The sequence below is a fragment of the Amblyomma americanum genome, chromosome 10 (genome assembly GCF_052857255.1).
Source record: "Amblyomma americanum isolate KBUSLIRL-KWMA chromosome 10, ASM5285725v1, whole genome shotgun sequence".
NCBI lineage: Eukaryota > Metazoa > Arthropoda > Arachnida > Ixodida > Ixodidae > Amblyomma > Amblyomma americanum.
This window is the reverse complement of record NC_135506.1, coordinates 47259600-47279685: the sequence shown is the minus strand read 5'-3', so window position 1 is coordinate 47279685 and position 20086 is coordinate 47259600. Positions and strand designations below refer to the sequence as shown.

General features: G+C 44.7%; 2 protein-coding genes across 4 annotated transcripts in view; one reads left to right on the top strand and one right to left on the bottom strand.

The window, feature by feature from the left end:
- LOC144106846 (uncharacterized) overlaps positions 1 to 20086 on the bottom strand; it is a 43624-nt gene that overhangs the window by 14304 nt on the left and 9234 nt on the right. The gene's annotated exons all lie outside the window — the stretch shown is intronic.
- Positions 526 to 12261, top strand: LOC144106545 (uncharacterized). Of its 3 annotated transcripts, none has more exons than XM_077639392.1 (5): positions 526 to 1723; positions 2486 to 2579; positions 3112 to 3187; positions 7578 to 7671; positions 12122 to 12261. In XM_077639392.1, exons 1-5 carry the CDS (start codon positions 1708 to 1710, stop codon positions 12244 to 12246), a joined length of 405 nt encoding a protein of 134 aa, XP_077495518.1. In that variant the 5' UTR covers positions 526 to 1707; the 3' UTR covers positions 12247 to 12261. The 3 variants fall into 3 exon arrangements, with proteins under 3 accessions (XP_077495518.1, XP_077495517.1, XP_077495516.1); XM_077639391.1 differs by having other exon boundaries at positions 527 to 1723; positions 7578 to 7689; XM_077639390.1 differs by having other exon boundaries at positions 537 to 1723; positions 7578 to 7707.

Below are 20086 nucleotides of genomic sequence, written 5' to 3'. Positions count from 1 at the left end.
AATCTGAGCGAAAAGGAGGATGTCTGGAGGTTTTGATGTGCACCACGGCCATACAGTTGAGCGACATGATAACGTACGGGCGCGGCATGCCAGCCTGAATACCGGCCGCCAGCGTCAGAAAAATGCGACAGTAATGTTTGTTCAAGTCCATACTAAGCCGTCGGATGGAGTATCGTTGGCCAATATCGAGTCGTTGGTAGAAGCGATAACAGGAATACAAACACATGTCTCCCCACGGCGCCTTTAATTGCTGCTGCTCAATCGCGGCTTTCCTGGCCTCAGCTGGCTCCGCTCCTGAAGGTGTCGCGGAAACCGAGCATATCTTTGTTTTACTATGAGACGAGGTTCACAGTAAAACGATGACGAGAGCAGCACCTCGGCGCTAGCCAGTTTCAAAGTGCACTCAGCTGCTGCATCGATGCGAAACCGGCTAGGCTTAGCGACGACTAGGGCAGCCAGGGGGTAGCGCGTAGTTCATTTCCCGGCGCGCCCGCGGGCGGCGTCGTTCCCGAAAGCTCGCCTCGCTCACTCCCGCTGGCTCACTGATTGGCTCAACAGCTTGCGACCTTCACTCGGAAGGCTGGAAAATCGAGAAGCGAGCGACTGGCGCTGCGACTGAGCGATACTTGATGCCCACGTTTGCACTACTGGTGAACAACCTTTAACGCACATATGCTTGGGTTATCGGCTGCGTTGCGGCGAGTCTTAGTTAAGATCGTCCGCGACGCCATCGTCACCGTCCGTGACGCACAGGCTGAGAACTTCAATTCCAGTACGTGCCGAAACAACTCGTATTTATCGTAACGATACGAACTCGAAAACACGCCTGCTTCGATGCGCTAGTGGGCTCTTGCTTGTTAAACTACACGCGATCAGGATGCGGCGAGTGCTAGCCGCTGTTGCATATTAGCTAAAGTGAGACGCAAGTATCGACGTAGTTTCGTAACGCAGTTGATATCAAAGCACTCCGCTTGTACTGGTCACCGATAAGCTGTTAAGTTTCATGATCTCCGGTGAGCGTGCCAGTGTCGCTCGCGCAAATTAATGCATAGCAGCTACTCTCCATCGTGCCAATTGCGTTCAACTTATCCACGATATTCGCCAGCTTGAGATACGGCGCTCTTATTCGCTGTTTTTGTCGCAACTTAGTGATTTTATCTGGCATAAAACGAAATTGCATTCTGTCAACACCGTCGTCTGCTCCGTCGTCTGCTCCGTCGTCTGCTAGGCATCCGGGTCACTTCAGGGGATCACAGGATCGCAGCTTCTACAAACCACATACCAGAAAAAGTAACTGAAAGCGCTTTAGTATTCTTAAATAATATAAAAATAATTTAAAATAAATGCAATGTCTTTGTTGTGAAGATAATATAAGTATTCATGGTTTAAAAAACTAATTTTTTTGTCGGTTGCAAATTTTCACCGACACGAAAGCGCAGCCGTCGGCGCCATTGCAGCGCAACCGATACGTTGTGTTTTGTATTATTTGCCTCTTTGAGGCATTGCTTGAATACTTGTACGGTGGACACGTGTGAAGAACTCATTCAGTAGGAAGGTGAGCAGGAGTGTGTTTTGGAAGCCAACGACCAGGATTTCGGCCTGTCAACATTGGCGAGTTTCAACGGGTAAGCCATGAAGAAAGAGTGCTGCGACGTCTTTTCATCTGTTAGGGGAACGAAGACTCCTGCGCCGTTTTACTAAGCCTGGATGAATCGCATGGCCGGTGAGTCCCGCTCTGCGTTTCTTTGCTAATGATCTGTATTCACACGCGCTATTTGTATGCGGCTATATAGGGATGTGAGTGGAGGCAGTCCGCCTGCGGTTGCCGCAGCTACAATGCGGCGCCAAAAAAGCAGGGCCTATATCCTGCATGACAAGTGTTGTTCTCATTGTCTGTATGTGCATTTATTACTCGCGTGCCGTGGTAAATAAAAATGGCACCAGATATCACAACAGAGTTACGCTTTCGCTTGCTAGCGCTTCGACACTCGGTGCAAAAGCATGGATTTGCACTGCGTAGAAGACGATGAGCGAGAAGTGCTGCGCGGCGGAGCGCTCGCGCTTGGCCAGCTGCGATCAGACACCGCACTATTTTGCTCAGGGTTAGTACTCATCGGATTAGTGCTTGTGCCTTAATATGCGTCATACTAAATTTTGAGACAGTGATCGCATGCGAAAGGCTAGTTCATATTCATCACCTTGTCATTTGTAAACTTGTCTGTGCTTCCCCAGTGGAACAGGATTTGAGGCAGTGTTATGTCAAAGTTAGATCAATCTTGCTTCTCCTGAGCTGTAAACTTTGATGCTTCCTGTCCTTCTGAGCACTGCGAGCTGTCGGAGATGCAACTGCACAATTATTTAGGATTTCTACCTTTTTGCTATATCCCTCGCTTTTGCGGCCCGCATTCAAGTCGTTCGCCATTGTCGATGGTTTTTTTGTTACTTATTTTCGCTTTGTTATTTATTCTTGGTTGCGTGCCATCAGCTGTGGTGCCGGCGATTCTCCGAGCTCGGAACTCTTCCCAGGCACGGGATCCTACCCACAGACCTCCCTTCGCCGCACTCACGAGTGTTCTTTGGTATTTTTTGTTTCTCTTGCCTTTACTTGCATTGCCAGTCGACAAATTTGTGCAGCTTTTAATTGTATGCAGATTTGTTAAATGCGCTAGCAATTTTTCTATGATGCCAAGCTGTGCTGTGAGGTATCAAGCTTCCTGCTAGTGAAGGCATGCTTTTTTCCATTCTCTCTTCTCATTTAACCAAGGCAGACTGGTTGCAACTTTCAATTTAATACCTCGACATTGGTGCAAGGCACCATGATAGGAATTAATGAAAACCTGCACATCCTATATTCAAATTGGTGTGCGGTATTTCAGCCAGCTCATCTTTCAGTGTGGTTATAACAGTCATTGTGACTCTTCTCAAAGAATGTATATGGGTGCATTACATAAAATCTGTTCATTTGTTTTGTCATGAGCTAGCTCATTGGTTTTTATTTACTTACATTACGTCTAAGTTTAGTTTTTAAAGCAGTAGATGATTTTCTCTCTTGTCATTCATGACATGGCTACAGCCACTGACAGCTGTTGCTCTTGATGTATTTATTTGCAGTTGCCAGTGGCCAGCATCTATTGGGCCATGCGTGCTTCCTGCCTTCGGCTGTGTCATCCCTCCTGATCCGTTCATGGTAGTTATTCTTTTTCAGTGATGCATATCTTAGCTGCCTACATAGAAAAATATTTTCAATATAGGCTTGCAGCTAAGTTTAGAAATGCATGAAACTCTACATGCACTTCACAGCAGTGCCTCAGCCTATAATTACCAGAACTGTAGACTTGTACAAAATATAGTCGCTGATATAGCTCTTGACGCAGCTGCTGTTAACATAAACGTGCTTTGACATTGCACACCTGTTGCCTGGTATGCATATGTGTCCTCGAAAAGGACCTATATGTTCATTTATCCCTTTAAAAACATTGTGCTCTACAATGATGGTTTACCAGTATTTCTGATACAGAGACCAAATTGTCAGTCAGTAATGTAACATTGCACAATGACACCAATCCTTGTATGATATAGCATCCTTGCAATGCACTGGGCAAGCTGCTGTCAGCACAGATTTATTGCTGGTTTATTGCCATAGCATATGGTTATACTGCACAGTTTGTACCTCTACCTTCTTAAAGCTTTATACTTCAAAAATTTAAAATTAGTTGAAGGAAAATTCAAGGAAATGTAACAGTAACTGTCTCACATTTTGGTGGACACTTGAACCGTGATATAAGGGAGGGATATAGAAGGGAAGTAATGAAGAGCTGATGCCCATGTTAGATGCCCCTCTTTAGTTAAACATACCTCGCAATTAACACATTTGGTGCAAAACAAACATGGGACTTGCACGTTCACAAGCACCCTCATGTCAGTAAAACAAAGTGCCAATGTTGCCGTACTTTAGAGCTTTGCTCCTAAAAGCGCAGCTGACTGCTGCTCAAAGTTGAGAGCAAAAATGTCTAATTTTCCTCATGTGCAGTCTGCGGTGCTGGTGCCATTTGCAATGGTGATTGACATTGAGTTGCATGATGCTCAGTCTGTTCCTGGAGTTAGTGATTTTGTCTGTCATGTGAATGTGCTGTTAAAATTAGTGCAAAACAATGGTTCGCTAGTTCATTTTAGGTAACTGTGTCCTGTGCCACATGCTACCACCCATTTTCCTCAAATTTCCTAATCTCATTTAGCCATCTGATTGCCACCCATTCATGCATTCACCTACTCTTGGAATCCTCCCAGTGTTTTAGTGTGGTATTGCTTATATCTTCTCTGCTTTACACATGCATTGCACTTCCTCTTTTTTTGATTTAGTCAAGAGATCTCTGTTCCTGTTTCTTGCATAAGCATAAGAGGTGACTCAAGTGCACCATCTAGGCTTGTGATGCAATGTGTAGGTTGCTTCGTTTTTGGGTAAAACCTGGTTTCTCCCTACTGTTGCATCAAAAAATATTCTTAAAGATCAGGTTCAACCCAATTTCTGTGCAAATGTGCCTGTAAGAAAGTGTGGTTTGAAGGTGCACAATGGCAAAGAACTGCTGGAGTGTAGTTTAAGGGAGGAAACAGCGCAATGAAACACGGACACACGAAGAACGGACACACACGAGCGCTGACTCACAACTGAAATTTATTTTGAAGAAAAGATGCTTAAATAGGAGACATGCGAGGGTGCTTAACAGGGCTGCTGCAGCGATAACCGCCAATCAGTGTGGTCGCGTCACAAAATATCAAAAACAGCAACGAAAGAAGTAAGTGATAAAAAACGGTGTAAAGGGCCGCAAAAAGGTGGTCAGGTGACAGTAACAATAACAAGACCAATGGGGGGGGGAGCATTAAAGCCATGAGGAACACAGATGTGAAAATACAGGTGAAACAAAAATGAAAGACGTACAAGCTTTAAAAGCGTGCCCAAAAAGGGGGGGGGGGAGATAAAAGCGTTAAAATCTTAAGACGCAGCGAAGGATAAAACAAGATAAAGGCACTACCAACAAGGGATCACAGAATCATTAGGCTATAGGTTGCACAAGAAAACTTAAGTGTTCATCAGGCCACCCAGAAAATTTAGCTCTTTTTCCGACAAGGAGAGGGATGCAGTGCTCACGCATTGTTCACCAGCTTGATGAATTTGGAGGGCTTCTAGGATTTCCCTCGTCAACCTATCTTGTCCTCGGCCGATAGTGGTGCAGCGATTAAAGTCAGGGGTGCAGATTCTTTCAGTGTCGTCTTCTGTGATTTTGCACTTCTTACAGTGCTTAGCCAGGTGCCCAGAAATTGCTATACTATTTACGTTGTTTTGATGTTCTTGTAGGCGGATATTGATGCACCTTCCCGTTTGACCGATGTACCTCTTCCCGCATGACACTGGGATGGAGTAAATTATTTCTAAATCACAGGGGACATGTTGATCAGAGTGTGCCACCCTACACCCTCGGGTTTCCGGCGGGTTATTCACTTTGGAACAGAGGGCGGAAAGCTTGTTGGGAGCCGTGAAGACGACATCCACGCCGGTGCGCTGTGCGACTTTCTTTAGACGATGGCCGATGGTGTGGAGGTAGGGCATTGCCACAAAATTTATGCGGTTATCGTTTGAAGCAGCAGGTCCGAGGTGTGGCCGGGGCTTCTTGATCATGGAGCCGGCTACTGATACAAGCAGATGCAAAAGGTAGCCTGCTGTCTACTGATACAAGCAGATGCAAAGGGTAGCCTGCTGTCAGCAGGCTACCCTTTGCATCTGCTCGTATCAGTAGCCGGCTCCATGATCAAGAAGCCCCGGCCACACCTCGAACCTGCTGCTTCAAACGATAAACGCAAAAATTTTGTGGCAATGCCCTACCTCCACACCATCGGCCATCGTCTAAAGAAAGTCGCACAGCGCACCGGCGTGGATGTCGTCTTCACGGCTCCCAACAAGCTTTCCGCCCTCTGTTGCAAAGTGAATAACCCGCCGGAAACCCGAGGGCGTAGGGTGGCACACTCTGATCAACATGTCCCCTGTGATTTAGAAATAATTTACTCCATCCCAGTGTCATGCAGGAAGAGGTACATCGGTCAAACGGGAAGGTGTATCAATATCCGCCTACAAGAACATCAAAACAACGTAAATAGTATAGCAATTTCTGGGCACCTGGCTAAGCACTGTAAGAAGTGCAAAATCACAGAAGACGACACTGAAAGAATCTGCACCCCTGACTTTAATCGCTGCACCACTATCAGCCGAGGACGAGATAGGTTGACGAGGGAAATCCTAGAAGCCCTCCAAATTCATCAAGCTGGTGAACAATGCGTGAGCACTGCATCCCTCTCCTTGTCGGAAAAAGAGCTAAATTTTCTGGGTGGCCTGATGAACACTTAAGTTTTCTTGTGCAACCTATAGCCTAATGATTCTGTGATCCCTTGTTGGTAGTGCCTTTATCTTGTTTTATCCTTCGCTGCGTCTTAAGATTTTAACGCTTTTATCTCCCCCCTCCCTTTTTGGGCATGCTTTTAAAGCTTGTACGTCTTTCATTTTTATGTTTCACCTGTATTTTCACATCTGTGTCCCTCATGGTTTTAATGCTCCCCCCCCCATTGGTCTTGTTATTGTTACTGTCACCTGACCACCTTTTTGCGGCCCTTTACACCGTTTTTTATCACTTACTTCTTTCGTTGCTGTTTTTGAAATTTTGTGAAGCGACCACACTGATTGGCGGTTATCGCTGCAGTAGCCCTGTTAAGCACCCTCGCATGTCTCCTATTTAAGCATCTTTTCTTCAAAATAAATTTCAGTTGTGAGTCAGCGCTCATGTGTGTCCGTTCTTCGTGTGTCCGTGTTTCATTGCGCTGTTTCCTCCCTTAAATGTATTACCAACTAGCCCGGAACCTTGCTCTTCTGGAGTGTAGTGGATGTCACATAATTCTTCTGACAGATTTTTTAAACAATTCTGGTTATTTTATTTCTCTTTTAATGTTTATTGTTGGTCGGTTGCTTATAATTTTTGGATAAACTGAAAACTACATGTACTGACTGGTATTTCATTCCAATAATTATACCCATTATTATGAAGCTGTGTTGGAAGGTAGGTGAGCATTTAGTATACGTGCTTTGAATTTCAGTGATTGTTTCTGCAATGCAAAATGGAGGACAGGTCTCTGCTGTGCAAGTTTTTTGCAATGGAGTTAAAGTAGCTGGAGCAGCATTTGCTACTGTGTCACCAAGCCAAAAGTTCTCCCACAGACCACTGAGCTTCTGAATACCTATGGCTTAAAGCTCGAAGCTCTGGTTGGCCTTCCCGAGGTTTTCTGCATTAACGAGTGCAAGCCCAAGGGCTCAGAGCTAACAAAGCATTTGAAACCATAGAGCTATACACAGTAGTGCTGGGACCGTGCAGCAAGTCAGTGTGAATTAGGTCGCGATAAACGTGGTTTACTGTGGAAAGCTTGTGTGAAAAAATAGTTGCGCTCACAGAAACCACTGTTTCTTTCTTAGTTGGTCATTGAAACAAAGCAATGCATGTAAAATTTTATATCTCACTGATCCCTCAATTTTTTTCCAGCTAAAGACCAAGAGTCACATGGAAGTTGTGCAAGCCACCAAGTTGCGTGTGATTTTTGCCAGGGACCTGGAGCAGGCTGGGAAATTAGTGGATGGTCAGTGGTATTCACTCAGTAAGGCAAGCTTTTTCTGTAAGTACAGTTTTTGGCATGGCATTGCTTAGGAACGCATGAACTAATCTGTCTACTCTATGACCGCCCATGCTTCAAGAATAATGAAGTTCATGAAAAAAATTGATTTCCGAAAAAAAATTTCCGCTTCTGTTATGTTTTTTCAGAAAAGTATTTGCCATTTAAAGGGCTGTGAGAACCTTAAAAATTATGTGCTTGTTTTGGCTTTCTTTTTCAAATTTCTTCCACATCTATGTTGGCCTGACCTTGTAGCTTGTCTGCATGAAATTGGCTGCTACCTACAGTTTGCTTTTTTGTTGCTCCTTTATTGCCTGTCACAATCTTTACTTTGCGTGGCAGTGTCATGCAGTTTGGGAAGTAATCTGACCTTATTTCTGCATTGGCCTGTAGTGCAAGCTTTTGCATGTGGGGCATGTTTATGGTGTCCTTTCATTTGCTGTAACTGCAGTTTGGCCATGAGGGTTAGAGGCTTAGTCCTTTTTTTATTTTGATGCAGTGTCATATACTTCATGCATAAATTAATGAAGTAAGCACTATTTTTTGTAATAAATGAACATTCATTATAGCTGTGGCCATTATAAGTGCACTTGACTCTAAAATGGCTTTCTTTCGGCCTTCAGTATTACATCTTAAAACCAGCCGGAAGACACAAAACAGGAGAAGAGATGAGCACAAGATGAGGCTGGTCTAACAACTGAAATTTTATTGAAGGAAAGTGGCAAAAGAAGACCTGCAAAGAGATTCAAGCATGCAAGACCCCAAAGCAGTGAGAGGGCAAAAAATAACCGAAAGGCACTGATGTACTAGTAAACCATCTAAAGAATTAATTCCTTACAGTGAAGGTTCACCGACGGTTTAGCCAGGCACTTGTTTTTAGCCTTACTGATGTAGTAAGCCTCAACTATGTCAGGACAGATTTATCACTTCCCAAAACCACTGATGTGCCGCAGAAATCAGGCGTGCAAAGAGAAAGGTCGTCCTCCGATTGCATTCACGAGTTTGAACGTGCAGTGTCAGGTGAAAATTCGCCTTCCTCTCTATACAGTGAAAGTGTTCTCAGCCAGGCGCACATTCAGATATCTGCTTGTCTGCCCATAGTAGTTTCAGCTACGAGGCAGTGGAATGCAAAAAAACCTTTACTTTTGCAAGTGGTGAACATTTTTTATCTGCCACTGTGCATAGCGGACGATTACCCGTAGTTGTATCAAGCCTAGTTTGAACGAAGAAGCAAAGGGCTCCTACCTTACTTTTAGCGGTCAAGACAACAACAACATCATACTTTGGTGCAATTTTCTTGAAATGGTGCGAAATAGCGTGGATGTAAGGTATAGAGCCCGTCTTTTTGTGCTGCTCAACTACGTCAGCATCATGTGAACGGTGTTCCGTTCCCTCGAGAGAGTAAAAGCACACTCTGACAGGTGCGCAAGATGGGCAAGTGGGAACCCAGGTGCCATTGGCTTGGAAACCTGCTCCGAGAATGCATTCTAAGCACTGTGATGGCATGACTTTCATAAAGCGGTCGTGATGCATGTGATTGCCAACCGGTCCTTCACCAGCCTCGAGTGGTTCAACTCGTAGCTAAGAGGCTTCCTGATCTTGGGCTTTGGCGCCAACATATGTGGTCGTCCGCAAAGCGCAGGTCTAAGTCAAGAAGCTACAAACGGTTATGCTTAGTGAAATTCAGACGTAAAAGATAGGCTTTGACCACATGCCTAAAGATTTCTAAAACATCTTGTGCCAACTTATCTGAGCCCTCCTTGTGCAAAAAAATTAAGTAGCTATCAACATAATGAAATGCTACTATGCCGATGCCTTCCAAACAGGGCTTTGATGCGGCTTTGACTCTGGACAGAAGAATGTCGCGGAGGAACAGTGCAACCTGGGACCCTCTGCATATGCCTGATTTCTGATGTAAATACCGCCTTGCCAACTCACAAAAGTGGAGTTCTGTGGAGTTCTAGTTTCTTGTGGACAGCAACCTGGGCAGGTGCTCTGCAGTGAGCATCGACATGGAGGGCCTGCACTATTCATTGTCACATGATAGACCTCTGAGGCATGTGCAAACTGCATCAGGGTGAACAATGAACATGCTTTTACAGATGATTGCGTGATTTCGGTTGCTGGCTTCTTGGGGCTGTTGTCCTTTTACTGCAAATCCGTATTTGTCAGTTGGCAGGGCGGTATTTACACGCAGGTCGTACCTTTGCTCAGCAACATTTTTTTGTCTAGAGTCGATAAGGCATTGGAGGCCTGTTTGGAAGACCTTGGCATAGTAGCATTTCGTTATGTTCATGACTGTAATTTTTCTGGACATAGAGGGCTCAGATAAGTTGGCACAAGATGTTTTAGGAGTCCTTAAGGCATGCGGTCAAGGCCTGTCTTTTACATCAGAATTGTCTAAGCAGAACCGTTAGCAGTTTCTTGATGCAGACTTGTGCTTTGTGGACGAATATGTTTGTCGGGGCTACAGCTAAAGATCGGGGAAGGCTCTTTTTAGCTACGAGTCGGACCACTCGTTGGGGAAGGATGGTGAAGAGGTGTATTTGTCGCTGGTTAAGGTCAGTAAAGATGGAAACACTTGATGGGTGTGCAATCGTGTGCATGACATCAGCTTTAGATAAGTCATGCCATCACTGCTGAGGACGCATTCTTGTAGCAGGTTTCCAAGCAGCTGGGTTCCCACTTGCCCATCTCAACAACCCATAGTATGTTTTCACTCGCTCGAGGGTAAGGAGCAGATACTCCGATGATGCTGATACACCTTACCTCCACAGTATTTCACAGTCTCAAGAAAGTCGCGGGAAAGCGTAATGCTGCTGTTGTCTTAACAGCGAAGTGCAAGACAGGAGGCCTTTGCGCCGCCATTAAAAAGGCTTGATAAAACTGGGTACTTGTCCACAATGGACAGTGTCACAAAAAAAGGTTCACCACTTGCAAAGTAATGGAGTATATTGCATTCCACTGCCTTATGGCTGCAACTAATATGGGCAGACGGGCAGATATCTGAATTTGCACCTGACTGAGCACTTTCACTCTATAGGGGGAAGGCAAATTCTAATCTGGCACTGCACGCTAAATCTTGTGAATGCAAATCTGAGGATGACCTGTCTCTTTGCATGCCTAATTTCCACGACACATCAGTGGTTTATGGAAGGGATAAATCTGTCGGTAGATAGTTGAGGCTTACTACATCGGTAATGCTAAGGACACGTGTGGCTAAGCCATCGGAAAACCTTCACTGTAAGGAATTTGCTTTTTTAGATGATTCATTAGTAGGCCAGTGACCTTTGATTGCACTTCGCCCTTTCACTGCTTTGGGTTATTGTGTGCTTGTATCTCTTCGCGGGTCTTCTTTTGCGGCTTTCCTTCAATGATGCCGCCGCAGTGGCTCAGTGGTTATGGCGCTCGGCTGCTGTCCCAAAAGACACAGGTTCGATCCTGGCCGCACCAGTCAAATTTCAATGGAGGCGAAATTTTAGAGGCCCGTGTACTGTGCGTTGTCAGTGCATGCTAAAGAACCCCAGGTGGTTGAAATTTCTGGAGCCATCCACTACGGCGTCCCTCATAGCCCGAGTCGCTTTGGGACGTTAAACCCTCACAAATCAAATAATCAAAATCTTCAATTAAATTTTTGTTAGTCCCGCCTCTTGAGCTCATGTCTTCTTGTGTGTTCTGGCTGGTTTTAAGGTGAGTCAGTACCAACTCGGCCAGTCATAAGCCTTGTTCAGTATTACATCATTTTGAATAAAGTGAGTTTACTAGGCTATGTTGCCGGGGATCGTGTCCGCAGCAGTTGTGGGCAACTCGGAAGAGATAGCATCATATGATTGGTTGTGTAATTGGCAGAGGATGATGTGAGGATGCTGCTCGAAAAGAAAATTTCATAATTGGATAATTATTTGCAGCCAAAAATGTCCAAAAAGTGGCTGGGCCAGAGAAAAAGTGCCGCAAAATTTGAAAACGCTGAAAGTAGGAGCTACAGCGTAGTGCCAAGTTTGAAAAACTGGAAGTATGGACAAAGCCAAAGCTTGGCGCCAAGTTTGAAAACTCGAAATGAGCAATCACGTGACCAGTGATAAGTTTCCTATACTTAACTAGGAGATAGGAAAAAGAATGATAAATTAGAGGCAATTAGGTAATTATTGAGAAGCGAAAGGCAATGAATGCGTGATTAGACTGGGCAAGTATTCAGTGAGTGGGCAGGAACGATCCATGGAGGAAAATTTGAAAACACGAAATCGTTGCTGGGATGAAGTGAGGGTAAAATAAGAGTTAATTGATAACCAATCAAGTCAACGAGAAAACAACCATGGCGCCAAATTTGAAAGGCGACCAGTGTCGAGGAGGCGTCAACGCTTTCGCATTTTTTTTTGCGCAGGTAGCAGCGGTGATCTCTGTTTTTTCTTTTTTTCAGCCAAGACAAAAACCATTTTTCTTGGCTCATGGGCGATGTATCTAGGAACCTGCGGCCAGGACAACGCTGGACAGCATGCATCAGCAAGCTCGAAAAAAAAGCACGAAACAGTAAATAAATATTGATCATTTTCATTTCAATTCTAGTGGTTTTGTGCACGAATTACTCTGGAATGCACAAAGCTTGTGTTGACAGGCGACCATTAACAAGATGTGCATTTTTGTGCATAGCGTACTCCAGAACACAAATCCTGTGTTAATTGACAGGTGACAGTAACGACTGTTACACAGTGTACGAGCACTACACAAGACACACTACAGAAGACAAGGCAAACTACAGAAGACAAGACAGACTACAGAAGACAAGACAGACTCCAGAAGACAAGACAGACTACAGAAGTCAAGACAGACTACAAAAGAGAGGACAAACTACAAAAGACAGACTATAAAAGACAAGACAGACTACAGAAGACAGGACTACAAAAGACAAGACAGACTACAGAAGACAAGACAGACTACACAAGACATGCCCAAAATACGACAAGACTACAGACTACAGAAATTTTTTGTCTTAGAATCCTGTAGTGCGTTTTGACTGGGAATACAAAGAAGAGTGCTTCAGGTTGTTTTTGCCAATGTTTCTACAGCAGCGATCGAAAAGTATCTGTACAGTTTGACTCATCGGATTTTCTCTTTTATCATTAACGCTGCACATTTTGTTCAGAAAAGAAAACACGCGAGGTCTGCTTGACAGTGAAAGACCCAGGAAACTGTAGCTATAGTGTCCTCCTGTACGTCGCCACCAGGGCGGGTTCAATCGAACGGATCAATTTGATCACTGGGCTGTTCAGGGTCAGCAGAGCGGAAGGGGGAGAGAGTTTAGGGAGAAGAGAACTGCGCACTTGTACCGCTAGCTTCAGGACACGCGCGTGACATATAGCAGGCAAGCTGAACGAGCGCTTGCTGATGAACCATGAGCTATTTCAGCAGTGGGTGGTGTATGCTCAGTTAGGCGTTCAGGTTGCTGTGGCAAACAGCCTTGAGCATGTGAGCTTGCAAGTGGGGTTCGCGGCTGGTTTTTTTTCTGCGTTTAGCCCTCAGTCGGGCAAAGTGGAAGTGAAAAGCTGACTTGACTGCTTCAGGCCGAGGTATTATTTAGGTTTCACCCTAGAATCGGTCAGACCCTTCACTACGCTGTACTTATGTGCAGTGAGCGTTACTACACTCTACTGGTAGACTACGTTATGCAGGCATTAAGTAGGCAGGCGAGTAGGCAGTTGTAAACTGGGGAATATATGCCAGGAATAAGAGGAAATAACAATTAGAGGTTGCAGAAATAAATTACCTAATTGTCACGAATACCATCTTCACCAAAGGAGGGAACAGGTAATCGACATGGAAGATCCTTAGTGGAGAAATAAAAATGGAATGGAGTAGTACTGTGCGCCCATTCCGTCAGCGTGCAAGATGTATAGAAGTGCTAGGCAGTGCCAGGTGCAAAGAAAGCAGGATTGTCAAGTCTATAGTTAGCAAATATTTAAAATATAGTGAAGCAGAAGCCCAAGAACGAGTTATGGGCGGGAGGGAAAATAGCGGATTTTGAGGATTTCGCTCGAGAACAGACATCACGCTTTAACCGAAAAAGACTACCTTAGTGCAGATGATGCATGACATCTATATGAATATAATCATGGAGCAGAAGGTCGGGTAGCTAGGAGGTATGCAGTAACTTTTCTATGGGAACAAAGAATCTTATGACTAGCACTAAAGCATGAAACTTTCGAAGCCAATAGATATGATACGGCTAGAAGAACTGTCAGTTACTCAGGTTACAATGTAAGCGCCACAAAGAAGTATAATATTGAGGTTCACTGAGCAAGCTCAAAAGTATGAAATTGGGGCTTGTTTCTAAGATGCCACTCACCGCGTCTTGGTATAGCGATGCCTGCCGGACTCGTTGCCGGAATCTGTCCGGACTCGTTGCAGGTTGCTTTTAATTCGTCTCCTTCGAGCCTTAATTATCAAAATTCGACAATTGCAGTGGCGTTGACTATCGGCGTGGGCAAAACTTTGTGAAGCTCTTGCTCACAAGTGAAATTATATATTCGCAGCAGTTCTCAATCCTGGTCAGTCAGCATGATATACATATATGGCTAAGGGGGGCATTTGCTCACTACCATCCATTGTGACGTATATGAAGGGGTTCAAGGAAAAGCTGCGAAGTTCAAGAAAAAAGGAAACTGCCTAATTAACTTCGTAGTTTTTTTTAAGTCCTTGGCTGCTCTCACGTGAATGCTAAAAAGCATACACGTTGGAGAACTCCCATGCTGGGCTGATGAGTTGACGCGTATAGGCGTTTGGTGCGTCATCTGATGCCGATGCGACTGTTTAGGCTCTGTGACTCATCATCTTTCCATTCTGAGCCGTTTGACACCTTTGAAAGTTTTTATCATTTTTCAATTGTTTCAATTAATAAATTTATCAATTACACACTCTACATTTTTAATTAGCAACATCAAGCATTGACACCATTTAAGCCCATTTTTTCATTTTTTTCTACTTTTTCATTTCTTTAATTGACGAAGTAATTATAATGATTTCATTAACTCGTCATCGCCTATCACGCACCAGTCAGCCATAAATCACTAGAACCACAAATTACCATGATACAATTTTTTTTTTACGCAGCCCCCGATTATTTCCGATACAAGGTGCCGATTACTACTACGCCGACGGCTTTTCGACCGACCGAGCTGAACACGCTATCGAGTAATACGGCCTAAACGAGATGTACTTCACCTTGCAGGCTTCTCCTAAACGCACTGGACAGTTATTACGTATGATTTCGAAAGCGGGGGTTCGAGCAAACCCGAAGCTTCGTGCCAGGCAACAGTTGAACGCTAATGATGCAATCGCTAATGTCCATACTTGCGGGAACTTCTGGATCCTCGCTTGTTGTAGGTGGCGAAAAAGCCTTAGAAGATTGTACAGGGTTCCCACTGAGCTGCCGTTCGACAGGTTTCTTGTCCCTGTTCTGTAATTTCCTTTGCACGCATCGCAGAGCAAATAGGAGCAACGCCGCAATTCAGAGAGCAGGCGTGACAAACGTGTCGAAAGCGAAAGTGGATACGAAATGGCACACGCGATGTGTCGGCCTTCAACGGACTTAATCGCAGGCTCCGCCTTGGTGCCAGACGCGAAGCGTCTTTTATCGGTAATAACAGGTGCGGCAGAGAGCACGCACCGACCAGCCGGCTAGAGACCTCGAGAGAAGCGCTCTAGAGAAAAAAAAAAAACGGCCCCTATATGGACAATGGTGTGTCAAGACCCGTTTATAGGAGAACAGCTGCGTGAGAAGGCTGTCATCGTCAAATTAGTGGACACAGTGCCCCCGGCAATGAGCGACAGTTGTCCGGATGTCTGTTGACACGAACCTCAATATTCCAGGTGATTCAGGGAAGGCTTTTAAAAATTTTAACAAAGAGGCTTTTTGGGGTAAAAATATGGCTCTTGCGGCATAGTATTACCAGTGTTGCCGGATACCAGAAAACCGGTGAATCGTCTTTAGCAGTAAGCTGGTTAAGTAATTTTTAATAATTAACTTTTTAACTAGTACACTTACGCACCTAATTGAAAACATAGATTTGTAGCCCGTCTTTAATAATAGCCATACCAATTTTTAGAATTTCGGAAACGCGATTACCCTCGGCACTGTGGCTCGACAAAATTTGTCTTTTTCAACTAATGACTCGCACTGGAGGGGCTGGTTTTTCTGCATGCTTTCGAATGCGCACGTATTTTCGCACGATGCTGGCAAATTATGTCGAGTCATAGCAGCGAGGGTAATCACGTTTTCGAAATTCTAAAAACAGATATGGCTATTACTAACAATCGGCTACGAATCTATAATTGCAACCAGTTGACAATCTTTGATAGGTAACAAGTTAGTTATCAGAAATTAGTTAACAATTCACCGGCTTTCTGGTGCCCGCAACACTGATACTAATATGCCGCAAAAGCCGTATTTTTACACCACAAAGCCTATTTTCGAAAATTTTTGAAATTCTTCCCTGAAACATCTGGTAGATGGCGCGCACTGACGTCCCTTGTTCTCGTCATATTGGAGGACCAGGAACACAGAGAAAAATCTGCTCTTCTGATGGAAGTTTGATGGAAGGTATACGCGTGGTGCTCCACCATGGCTCCCGTGACGTCACTTGCAAGCCGCCTGTACCGAAAAGGGGGATGGTCTGCACAGTACTGTGGAAGCAAAATGCAGTTCTTTTGGAGCAGTAACTAGCGAAGGAGGCCCGGCATGCCATGCATATTAATGCTCGAGGAACATCCAGCAAAGCCTGAGAAAAAATAATAAAAATAAAAGCCCTGAATTCCCTCTGTCTAGCAGAGAGAATAAGTGAGTGGGATGACACTACAGCCTCCCCCTTTCCCACTTCCTACCGTTAAAGGACCCATACCAAGGTCTGCGTGAACTGAGTCCACCTAAATCACATGATTGCGCAGTATGGTCATAACTTGGTAACTAAATGGTGAGCGGTTTACAGTAGTAACTTTTCGTTACGGCAAACTACGACGACATTTAACGCGGAGAAAAATCTCCTCTACACTTACCGCTGTACCAGAATAGCGAGCAAGAAAAGCTATACCTTGTATGATCCATCCTACATTAGGTTTTAGTTGCTGGTGCAAGAGAGCACGGTACGATTTATCCACCATTCTGAACGGCGACTACACGGCCCTGACCGGCAGTCCAGGCGAGAAAGAGCGCTTTGTGTAGTTCGTTATGGCGTGCCCTTGATCTCATTTTCCGCCTTTTTATTGCTGTTAAACGCCTTTCAAAACTGTCCAGGGCAACGGCGTTATACTTAAAAAAGTGTGTCAGTCACTATCGTAGTCTAGCTCTATACAAGATAAGCACACATAATGTAAAATATATACTGTGACTCAAAACAGCATCACTTACTTCAAGGAAAGAACAGTAAAAACGCAGTGAGGGATAAAACACTAACGATCGCGAATGGTCAAGCTGCAGCTCGTTAATATTTAGTTCCACCATTTCGCTAGGTTCTCCTTTCGGGCCAAAATGAACGAAATAAAAAGCAATGAGGAGACCGCTTATATGTTTGACCTAGAAAGAATTCCAGTTGGCTTTCCATTTATAGTACTGCCGAATGAGCGCAAAAACATGGGCTGTATATAGTAATTGTCATCTAGGCCAAGGCCAGTGTCAAAGACGCCAGAAACACCGACTATATATGATTATATGCGACTATTACAGCGACAGCTGTTAAGGGCGCGTTTACCTATCATGCGGCGTCGATGGCGTTGGCATTAACACACTAGGGCAGCTCGTCACACTGACTGGGCAAGATGAAGTGACGTCACGCATGACGTCATGCCAGTGCGCCACGCTAATTGGCCGTAATGTCAATCGCTGATTCGTCCAAACAAATTGACGTCAGTCATGACTTAGCGAGACATTCGCTAGAGCGTGCCCGCGGCGTCCGTTAATACGAGTGTAGCGACATTAATACCAATACATATTATACCGTTACACAGAGTTTCGAAACCCTCTCACTGGCATCAACACTTCACACCCCACGATCTGTCACTGGAAGTCGCAATGAGGAACGTCCGGTCAATTGTTTTCTGTTGTGAGTTATTTGGTGTTCTTTGCTACTTTACACTGTGTAGCGGTTCTAAAATAGACCATAGAATTTACGCATGAGTATTTCTTGACGGGTGCAAATTGAAGTTATTTCTCTCTAGTATCTGCACATGTTCGAATTTTTGTGTGGTATCTGTTGGCTGTTGTATGCATTTTTTAGTGTGTATCTAAACTATCTCTCAGAAGTTTTGCAGCTGTGTTGCTCCTTTATTCTTTCGAAGCAAAAATAGAAAAGTAAACCAAACCTGCCGCGGTGGCTCAGTGGTTAGAGCGCTCGGCTACTGATCCGGAGTACCCGGGTTCGAACCCGACCGCGGCTGCTGCGTTTAGATGGAGGCGAAACGCTAAGGCGCCCGCGTGCTGTGCGATGTCAGTGCACGTTAAAGAGCCACAGGTGGTCGAAAGTATTCCGGAGGCCTCCACTACGGCACTTCGTTCTTCCTTTCTTCTCTTAGTGCCTCCTTTATCCCTTCCCTAACGGCGCGGTTCAGGTGTCCGCCGGTATGTGAGACAGATACTGCTCCATTTCCTTTCCCCAAAATCCAATCTTTATTTTTCAACGTGCATTCTATGGGGGAAAGGAGCGAGAGAGAAAGTGAAAGAGAAGCACGAAACTTCCGTGCCACAACAGATGATGCAAACAATCGTATAACAAATTCAGTTATGTTGCCTATCCCTTGACAACTAGATTCGCTACAGTGACGTAATCGCCATAAAGATTCGGTTACTAAGTGAGCCTTATTGGCTTGAAACGGCTTAGAGTCATTGTTTTGCATTGCTTTCATGCCTATTTCGTGACAGAAGTGTAAAGCTGTAAAAATTATTTAGAATAAAAAAACTGATATCCAGGGCTTTCGAAATTTTTGAAAATTTTACAAAAGAAAACCCGAAGGCAAAATCAGAATTGTGCGAGCAGTCCTAACTTGTGTTCAAGGTTATTTTCCGAACCCAATGAATGGCATTAACTTCGCTCAGTAGCTAGTGCCCGACGTCATCATTTGGGCAACATAAATTTATTTAAACGCGAAAAGTGGTGTTTTCTACAGTATCAATATGCGAATAAACGGCGATTAATACATTATCAAGAAAGAAGGCAGTGTACCACCTTCACTGCTAGTCCTCAACCTACGACGCCTTGCCATCCGATCAGATGTTGACAAATAAATAACCAGACTGGCTAGGAGAAAGAGAGACGTACAGATAGATGTACTTTCCTTGCCAAATGTAACCATCCTTATAAAAACGGTCTACATTTGGGTTAAGCATATTTAGACTATGCTGTTTTTTTATGGATATTTCCTTTTGTTCATTCATAGTCTCTAAACTTTCTATAGACAAAAATCTACTAAGGCCACAAATATATAGATTGTATATAGATTGTCTATAGGATTTGTGGTCTCTAAAAACTAGACTATATACGATTTCTTTATAGAAGGTCTTACGCGTTGCTTAACTGTGCTTAACTGTACGACTGAGCCGGAAATCATGCAGCCTGGTTACTTAGGAAAAGACGGTACATTACAGAGGTAAGCTGCGTAGAAGCTTCACCTAGTGGAATCCGTTTCTTTCGACCATCTGTTCGAACTAAATTTTAAAATTTCCAGAATTTGAGAAGGTGTGCACGCCGGACACTCCAGAAAGACGCTAATAACAAAAGTGCGAACGACTTCAAAGAAGGCAAGGTGAGCGCATGAGAGCAGAATGATCCAATGTTAGGACGTTCCTTCTCACTTAATTTTTCCTCCTTTCTTTTGGTTGTGTTAACAGAAGCCTTTCGCGGCCAAGCACGTAATTGGCACGACGACGTGCCGTGTCTGCAACGGCCCACGGTCGCCCCTGCTATTGCCCCACATAGTCGCGGTCACGTACATCTCTATCTGGGCGACCGCGACTTCGCCGGCGTCGATATGACGTGCCTTGCGCAACGGGGCCGACTTTGGGCGGTGGACGTGGAGCGCGGGCCGGCGACCGCCACGCCACATCCCGGCTCCCGAGAGTAATTAACTTTCCCTCGACCCTCGAAGGCCACGTCCTCGCACACGACTGACGAGATCGAATGGCAGCGAGAGTGGACTCAGTAGTTTGCTGGCACGGGAACAACCTTAAGAGTCGTTTGTCAGGGCTCGTTAATACGACCAGCTTTATCGAAAGTTTGCTGGTTTGTGTCGGTTTCGAACGGGCTAATTCATTACAGTCCATATATTTATTTCACCACATACATACGTGGTTGGAGCTCTTGGGCAGAAAGCTGCTCGGGGCAGCTTGACGAGGTCCAAGAGA